Source organism: Syngnathoides biaculeatus, chromosome 5 (assembly GCF_019802595.1).
Source record: "Syngnathoides biaculeatus isolate LvHL_M chromosome 5, ASM1980259v1, whole genome shotgun sequence".
Taxonomy (NCBI): Eukaryota; Metazoa; Chordata; class Actinopteri; order Syngnathiformes; family Syngnathidae; genus Syngnathoides; species Syngnathoides biaculeatus.
Window position 1 is genome coordinate 16,141,479 of NC_084644.1, and position 9,756 is coordinate 16,151,234.

Here is a 9,756-nt window from a genome sequence, read left to right on the forward strand (position 1 = left end):
TTTTATGCACAAATATTTTATGCAAAAAAGGTTCAAGTTAAACAGTGTTAAATAGTTTATTTACTGTATTTAAGACTGTAATATGTGTTAACAGTATTAATAAAATGTCATGCCATCGTTGAGCATTTATTTGAGTTGGTTGAGGGATTCTGTTCTGACCATTGCAGGGACCAAGAGAAGCGTGTCCTGTGGCCTGTCCCAAGATATATACTGTATTACCACTGCATCAGTATATGCAGATAGATTATTATTAATGATTGTTGCACAGATGTTTTTTTTTTTGAAAAACCAATACAAGTACAAACAATAAAAGTACAAACTTAGCAAAATAGAAATACAGATAATTCCTAGTATTTTGAGCATATGGGTAGCAGCAAATTGGTGTTGCGCATTGTACATTGGTAGAAGGGTTTTCCTAATTTTTTTAGGTCAACTTTGGGGGTGTTCATCATACTCCAGGACACGTTATACTTGAGAAATTACGGTAAGTGACAAAGTCAGAGAGATGCTATAGGCTTCAAAGCTTTCATTCAAACAATGCTGTCTTTTGTATTCGGCCGTGTAAGAGGATGTTTTTTTCTGAATGATGAGACTACCCTAAATATCTTGTGAGATTTTGCAAAGTCAGGTACTTCATCCTTCATATAATAAAAACATTTAAAAAAATGAAAATAGAATACACAGCCCTCGTGAGGGCAGGTGGATGGATGCAAGGATGGATGGACATTTGTCAGATAGCAAGTCATGGTTTATTCGAAAACTGCTCATCTTTCTGTGGGTGACAGCAAAGGACACATTTTAAAATATTCAAAGTGACATTAAAACATTCTTAGGGATGAAACCATCTGGCCAAAGAATACAAACTCTGTCAAAATCGCACAACTGTGAGAAAAAGATTAAGTGTGACATTTTGTGACAGGTGTAAAGTGGACAGAGACAGTTACCTTGAGTATCATCGAGGGTTTTTCGACATCTCACACTGTCTTTCGGTTGTCGCCATTCCCTGACGACATTATCAAATAGCCCAAAGAAACTCACTGTGATTTGACAGGCGCATATGCGTCCGCGCGCCACCACACTTGCAAATCTGCACAGTCGAGCATGAAAAATCCCACGCGTAAAATTTGTTCTGATTAGTAATACATATATATTGAAAGACATCACTTATTTTGTGTCGGCCTGACCAATGTTCCATCTAAACTGCGCAATTGCGCACTTGTCGCACACTTTCAGCACTCATGAAAACTTATCCAACGCAGTGAACCACAGCCTGAGGTTTTTTTTTTAAACACAGAAGCACATGGTCTCTGCTGCTCACCCTTCTTCTACTTCCTAGTTTACCTGACACCGCCCCCCCCGCACTCTTAAAGGGGTACACTCATAATTACAAACAACACACACCCACAACTTTATATCTGCAGGCATGACAGGTGGACCACACCCGTAACTTTATATCTGCGGGCATGACTGACGACACCTGTACATTTTCCAAGTGTGAATGACTGCAACCACCCTGAACTGTTAAACGATTTGCAACAAAAACACATTGCTGATATCAACCTGTATTATGATACAGCAATAATGAAAACCCCAAATATATTGTTAATTCCTCATCTAGTTATCATAATTACATTGGAGGACAAGATTAGCCTTTTTTTTTTCTTTTCATCTTCAGGACCTTGTAAAGAGCAACTATCCTGCCTGACCATGAACTCCTCAATGAATGAGTCAGACTGCCCAGAGATGAGTTTTCCTGTCTCTGTCTTCTTCACCATTGGGGTATTCAGTCTGATGGAGAATCTCTTGGTTGTGGTGGCTGTCATATACAACAGAAATCTCCACTCACCTATGTACTGCTTCATGTGCAGCCTTGCAGGCTTCAACACCGTTGCAAGCCTCACTAAAATGTGTGAGAACGTCCTGCTTGTTTTCGCAGATAAGGGGCAACTTGAGAAGGAAGGTTTCTCTGAGACAAAGCTCGATGATGTGATAGACTCACTGCTCTGCATGTCTTTTATGGGTTCAATTTTCAGCTTCCTGGCCATTGCTGTGGACCGGTATGTATATACTCTAGATGTCACGATATGCACACAGTCACAATGCTTAGAATTACATTTGGTATTTCAACTTAACAGTTTGTGTGAATCATAGGCCAATAATGTGAAAGCTGTTGCCTCTTTGTTGTTTATATCTCCGCATATGTTGAATTAAAAGTTCTTCTGAATATAAATATTTATACTGCTCAAAAACCTCAGTGTTCTATAATCAAAGTTTAGGGATTTTTATATAGCAGACTATAGAGTTCACTCATCAATTAAATTCATTTTTTTCCAAATATTATGCATTATGTCATTACTGGTTATTATGCAACACACAGGATCGGTCACATCTGTCATGAACATGGGACATGGGGTAGGATTCAAATCCAAGAATCTGAGGCAGTGACATGATGTCGAGGATGGTTTTATTCCAGGCAAAGGTCATACACAGGAAGGCAGTCCAACAGAGGCAAAGGCAAAAAAAAAAAAAAAAAAAAAAAAAACGTGGCAAAAGGCAAGGTCCAAAACCATGAAAAGGAGGTCAAATAAGTTCTTCTTTTCCTCTCAGCTTGTCCTGTTAGGGGTTGCCACAGCACATCATCTTTTTCCATGTAAGCCTACACTGTATCTCCTGCAGCTTCCTCTCTAACACCAACTGGCTCATGTCTTCCATCACAACCATCAACCAACATTCTCTTTGGATCTTTCTCTCACTCTTTTGCCTGGCAGCTCCATCTTCAGCACCCTTCAACCAATATACTCAACCTCTTCCCTCCGGACATGTCCAAACCATCAAAGCTGCTCGCTCAAACCTCCGTGATGTCGTCCCCTCCTTCCCATTTGTCACACGCACCGCCCACATGTCATGATTACGTTCCGACCACGACCCATTCACCACCGCATATTTTTTTGGACTCAATTTTTTTTTACTTTGAGGAAGACTTATTTATATGATTAGCTGCCCGACTGTGATTCGGATATTGACTGTGAATTTCCTCTCCCTGTGGTCAATCCTAGTCTGTTTGTGTCGCCGCCCCGCGCTTCCAGCTCCCGAGTGCCTTCGCCTGGTAGGTCCAAGTCCTTGTTCTTCAATCCTTTTTTGGGAACCCGCTTTGCCATCTATGCGGGTCCGCTTCGTGGTGGCCATGTTGCGGTAGCGACTGATCTGCTACCAAGCCAAACTCACGTCACAGTGCCAACTGATCCATTGCCATGCCACATCCACATTGCAACAGACTTTCTGGTGAACCACGTTCACGCCGCAGTATCCACCGATCCTCTACCATGTCGCGGTGGCGATGGACTTCCTGACAAATCATGCTCACGCTGCAGTTGAAACGGACCCGCTCCCGAACCAAGCCCAAGTTGCAGTGGCGACAGACCTGCTGCCACGCCACGCCCATGTCGCAGTAGTGACGGACTTCCTGAAAAATTATGCTCACGCCAAGGTAGCTGCCGACCCGTTTCCGAACCTAACTCATGTCGCGGTGACAACAGACCTCCGGGCAAGCGTAAGGGGGGGATTCTGTCATGAGCAAGACTTGGCCACTGCCAAATGGGGCGTGGCCATGCCACTCCTCTGTCACTGCTCACAGCTGTTTCACATGGGGACTGTAATTAGATGGGCATTTAAGTTGGAGTTTTTGTCACTGGCATTGGCCAGTTCGTTCTGTCACAAACCTCCGGTGCGGGACTGGACCCAAATGCAGGACTCTCAGGCGAGGGCATGATGTTAGGCGTAGTTTTATTCAAAGTTGAGGTCATACACTGTGTCAGCAATCCGAGAAGGAAGAGGTACAGAAACACTAAGCTTGACAGGATTCAAAAGACATGCAGTGAGGTCTGATGACTAGGAGACAAACTATGATCTAGGACTTGACTTTGACTATGAAACATAAACTAAGACAGGACTAAGCTGTGGTGGCACAGGAATGCTGTGACGAGGATAACTCAACACTACACCACTCCCAGTGGTGGAGATTCCTTCTGTCAGTGAATACAACTCACTAACTGAGTGCAACGAACTGGCAAATGCCAGTGACAAAAACTCCAACTTAAATGCCTGTCTAATTACAGTCCCAATGTGAAACAGCTGTGAGCGATGACAGGTGTCACTGCCCAGAGCAATGGCGTGGCCGGACCCCTCTTGTGGCCAAGTCTTGCCCATGACAGTGGAGAACAATTATAATACATCTGGGGCAGAGGTGAAAAGGAATGAGAGGACAAAAAGATAGATCACACTCATAGAGGGCACGCTTAGTCAGCAAGCTGAGTGCGGTGGGAGGCTGACCAGCAGTGTGACCGACGACGCCTCATTTTTTCTGGTGGGTCCTGTTCTCGGCAGTTTATGTCATGACACGGGGTGAGACACAAATGCAGGACTCCAAGGCAGTGACATGATTTCAAGGGTGGTTTTATTCCTGCCAGAGGTCATACACAGGAAGGAATTGCAACAAAGGGAAAGGCACAAAAACACATGGCAAAAGGCAGGGTCCAAAACCATGTAAAGGAGGTTAAATAAGTTCCTCTTCATCCTTTTGGCTTGTCCCGTTAGGGGTCATCACAACGCATCATCTTTTTCCATGTAAGCCGATCTCCTGCATCTTCCTCTCTCACACCAACTGCCTTCATATCTTCGCTCACAACATTCATCAACCATATCTTTGGATGTTCCTCTTGCTCTTTTGCCTGTAGCTCCATCATCAGCACCCTACCAATATAGTCACCCTGTACCCTCTGGGCATGGTCTAACCATCAAAGTCTACTCTCTCAAACCTTGTCTCCAAATCATCAAACTTTGGCCGTCCCTGTGATGAGCTCATTTCTAATCCTATCCAACCTGCTCACTCCTAAAGAGAACCTTAACATCTTCATTTCCAACACATCCAGCTCTGCTTCCAGTTGTCTCTTTAGTGGCACTATCTCTAATCCGCAGATCATGGCCTCCTTGGACCCGTTTCTTCACTTCCTTACCACACTCACCATTGCTCTGGATTGTTGGACCCAAGTATTTGAAGTCGTCCACCCTTGCTACCTCTTCTCCCTGGAGCCTCACTCTTCCTCCTCCATACCTCTCATTCACACACATATAATGTGTTTTACTTCAGCTAATCTCCAGTCCTCTCCTTTAATGTGAAGGCCTTCATCTTTCTAATTGTTCCTCCACCTGCTCCCTGCTTTCACTGCAGATCACAATGTCATCTGTGAACATCATGGTTCAAGGGGCTTGCAATCTCACATCATCCGCCATCTTACCCATTACTGCAGCAAACAGGAAAGGGCTCAAATCTGATCCCTGATGCAGTCCCACCTACACCTTAAATTCTTCTGTTACCCCTACAGCACACCGCACCACGGTTTTGCTGTCTTCATACATGTCATGTACTATTCTAACATATTTCTCCACTACACCAGACTTGCATAAATGCATAAAGTACCACAGTTCCTCTCTTGGTACTGTGTCGTAGGCATTCTCTTGATCCACAAAGATACAATGGAGCTCCTTCTGACCTTCTCTGTACTTTCCCACTTGCATCTTCAAGGCAAATAACGCATCTGTGCTACTATTTCTAGGCATGAAACCATACTGTTGGTCACAGATACTTACTTCTGTCCTGAGCCTAGACTCCACTACTCTTTCACATAACTTCATTGTGTGATTCATCAACTTTTTTTCCTCTGTAATTCTCACAGTTCTGTAAATTGCCTTTGTTCTTAAAAATGGGAACTACCACACTTCCTTTATTCTTCAGGCATCTTCTCGCCCACTAATACTCTATTGAATACATTGGTAAAGAAATTCCATAGCCACCTCTCCCAATTGTTTCCATACCTCTACCGGTATGTCATCGGGACAAACTGCCTTTCCATTTGCCATCCTCTTTAGTGCCTTTCTAACTTCCCCCTTACTAATCAATGCCACTTCCTGGTCCTTCACACTTGCCTCTTCTACTCTTCCTTCTCTCTCATTTTCTTCATTCATCAGCTTCTCAAAGTATTCTTTCCATCTGTTTGGCACACAAGTGGCACCAGTCAACACAGTTCCATCTCGATCCTTAATCACTATTACCTTCTGCACAGGCATGATGGATCAGTTGGTACAGCGTTGGCCTCACAGTTCTGAGGTCCCTGGTTCTACCCTGGACCCGCCTGTGTGGAGTTTGCATGTTCTCCCCGTGCCTGCGTGGGTTTTCTCCGGGCACTCCGGTTTCCTCCCACTCCCCAAAAACCTGCAACATTATTTGGACACTCAAAATTGCCCCAAGGTGTGATTGTGAGTGCGGCTGTTTGTCTCGATATGCGCTGTGATTGGCTGGCAACCAGTTCAGGGTGTACCCTGCCTCCTACCCGTTGACAGGTGGGATAGGCCCCAGCACCCCCCGTGACCCTCGTGAGGATAAGCGGCAAAGGGTACGGCTAGATGGACCTTCTGCACATCCCTCCCATCTCTATCACTGCCTGGCCAACCTGTACAGATCCTCTTCTTCTTCTTTCGTGTCAAACCTGGTGTACATGTCATCATATGCCTCTTGTTTAGCCTTTGCCACGGCTACCTTTGCCCTATGTTGCATATGTAATCCTTTCACCTCTCCCCAGTCCTCTCAGTGTCCCAGTTCTTCTTTGTTAAACTCTTTCCTTGTATGTCTTCCTGTACTTTGGGGTTCCACCACCAAGTCTCTTTCTCCCATTTCCTATCAGAAGGTACACTAGGTACTTTACTGCCTGTCTGTCTGATCACCTTGGCTGCAGTAGTCCAGTCCTCTGGGAGCTCCTCCTGTCCACCGAGATCCCGTCTCACCTCTTTCCGAAAGCCTACACAACATTCCTCCGTCCTCACCTTCCACCACACGGTTCTCTGCTCTACCTTTGTCTTCTTAATCTTCCTCTCCACCACCAGAGTCGTCCTACACACCACCTTCAGATGACATTGTCAGCGCAAAATGTAATCTACTTCTGTGCTTCTATCTCCGCTCTTCTTGAAAAAAGTGTTCCCTACTGCCATTTCCATCCTTTTTGCAAAATCCATCAAAATTTGTCCCTCAAAGTTCCCTTCCTGTATGCCGTACTTACCCATCACTTCTTCTTCGCACCTGTTTCCTTCACTAACATGTCCATTACAATTTGCACCAATCACAACTCTCTCTCTGTCTGGGATGCTCAGAACTACTTCAACTAGTTCCTTTCAGAATTTCTCTTTCAACTCTATGTCAATTCATACCTGTTGGGCATAGCCGGAAAATCACAGTGGACATAACACCCTAAATTTCAAGTGTCAGCCTATTCATTCGGTTTCTGTTTTCACCTCCAAGACATTCATAGTTAGCTCTTCCTTTAAAATAATCCCGACTCCATTTCTCTTCCCATTTATTCCATGATAAAATTATTCAAACCCTGTCCCAAATGTCTAGCCTTATTTCCTTTCCACCTCCTCTCTTGGATGCACAATATTTCAACCTTTTTTCTAATCATCATGTTCACCAACTCCTTGGCTTTTCCAGTCATTGTCCCAACATTCAATGTCCCTACAATTAGCTTTAGGCTCTCTCAAATACCCTTCTTCTTTTGTCAAAGAATCCACTCTTCTCCTCTTCTTTGTCTTCGACTCACAGTAGCTGAATTTCCACTGACGCCCTGCAGGTCACGGTGCCAGGTGAGGACGTTGTTAACCTGGGCCACGACCGATCCAGCATGGGATTCTTTAGATGAACGTATTTATCATATTTGTTTGGCAAAGTTTTAAAACGGATGCCCTTCCTGACACAACCCCGTGCATTTATCTCGGTTTGCACTTGCTTGTGCCCCCATGAGGCTGCATTTAAAGGAGGTTTCATAACTTTTTGGCAAAAACAAGTCTTTACTCGAATTGGCTGTGGTGGCACATCATCAATACCTGCCAATGAGGTAAATACACAACAAGCTTTTATTACTTACGCAGACTAATGCAGTAAATACAACGAGGATTAAAAATGTGGCATAATTAGAGCCAATGAGAAGCAGGCAAGAGCTATTCAGAGAGGCATCTGCGAACTGAGCAGTGGTCTGGCCCACACCCCTGACACAACATAGCAGGCCAATGTCGGCGCTGTGTGTGGAAGGACATCGGAGATTGTGAGTGTTTCTCACCGCAGTTGGACACAAATCCACTGACGTGAGTGACACAGCCCAGGTGTGCATTTTCATTCGTATGGTGTTTAGTGATCATCAACGTGAACTCAGATAGTTACAAAAATGTTTATGGTTCACTAAGTTATGTTGTGCAAAATTGGCTCATGCGGTTATGCAAGGCACACAAACATACATTTACACATAAGAATCCTCAACATACTTTAAAATGAATATGTTTTTTGTAGGGGGTAGATCTTTGTGGCTCGGTCATTCTGTTTCATCATTGGTCATTCTAAAAAATAAAAAAATAAATGTCCCCCCCGTCCCCCTGTCGATCGTGAGAGGCTGGATGCTTGAGAAGTAGATCTTGGGGTAAAGAAGTCTGGGCACCCTTCTCCTACAGTTTAACCGGTTTGGTGCTGAGCCAATGATAGATTGTGGAGACATAGCCATTATGGGCCAAGAAGACCTTGATGTGAAACTCAGAGGTACCCTGATAGTTATTAGATTCAGAGGTGAGCTCCTCAAACCCATTTTCAACAATATGCTAGTGCAGTGGGCCCCGCGTTCCTTTTGATTTTCGATCTTTTGTGGGTTGAGTTCGTCAGACTTTCAGGCATGACATAGGCTTTAAGGCAATTGACTGACCTGAATTCATACACTTATATTTCTATTAGATTTCTGATTCAGTCCTTGTTTCCTGTAATTAAAACATGTATTAATTCAATAATTAATATGTAGAAGTATTGTAGTAGTAGTAGTAGTAGTAGTAGTAGTAGTAGTAGGAATTAAATCATTTATACCTGTTGTTGCAGGTACGTGTCAATATTCCATGCCCTTAGATACCACAACATCATGACAATGCGGCGCACAGGGACCTGCTTAGTCATCATCTGGACAGCATGTGGGGTGTCAGCTATGTTGATGGTGAGGTTCTTCGACTCCAAGTTCATCATGATCTGCTTTGCTGCCCTATTTCTTATCTGCTTCACTGTTATCTGCTTTCTGTATGTTTATATGTTCCTGTTGGCGCGTCTTCACGCCAGGAAGATAAATGCTCTGAATTCAGGTGGCAGTGAAAAATGTCGCCTGAGGTGGTGGGGTAGCAGTATGAGAGGAGCCTTAACACTTACTATTCTATTTGGAGCATTTGTTGTGTGTTGGGCACCTTTTTTCCTCCACCTCATTATCATAGCAGTGTGTTCCACTAACCCATATTGTGAGTGTTACAGATCGTTCTTCCAGCTCCACGTTCTGCTACTTATGAGCCACGCCATTATTGATCCTGCTATCTACGCCTTCCGCAGTGCAGAGCTCAGGCACACATTTAGAAAAATGCTCATTTGTTCATAAGAGATACAGCTTTTTTTTTCATCTTGGACTGACATCTTTAGTCACAATTATTTCTGTCATTTTCACGACCAGAACAAAATAAATTAATGGTTAATGCTTAATCACTCTGCCTAACAACGGCTTACTGCTTAGCTTGTTCAGATCCATCTCTGACTAGATAATGGAATGGTCAACCACAGGCAGGTTGAGAAACAAAGGGTCATATCAAAAATTACATGTCGACAGAGGAGAAAGACCTGGAAGAGTTGTCTCCTATCCC

At 43.9% G+C, this 9,756-nt stretch overlaps 1 protein-coding gene across 1 annotated transcript; it reads left to right on the plus strand.

Annotated features, from left to right (window-relative positions):
• The first annotated feature begins 1,707 nt into the window (after window positions 1–1,707).
• Window positions 1,708–9,497, plus strand: mc2r (melanocortin 2 receptor). Its single transcript, XM_061820323.1, has 2 exons — window positions 1,708–2,057; window positions 8,960–9,497. The coding sequence occupies exons 1-2, from the start codon at window positions 1,708–1,710 to the stop codon at window positions 9,495–9,497; spliced, it is 888 nt and encodes a 295-aa protein (XP_061676307.1).
• The last annotated feature ends 259 nt before the right edge of the window (window positions 9,498–9,756 follow it).

Coding starts and splice junctions, on each gene's coding strand:
- mc2r (XM_061820323.1), top strand. CDS start 1,708: ATGAACTCCTCAATGAATGAGTCAGACTGCCCAGAGATGAGTTTTCCT. Junction 2,058..8,959: donor CTGGCCATTGCTGTGGACCG/GTATGTATATAC, acceptor CTGTTGTTGCAG/GTACGTGTCAATATTCCATG.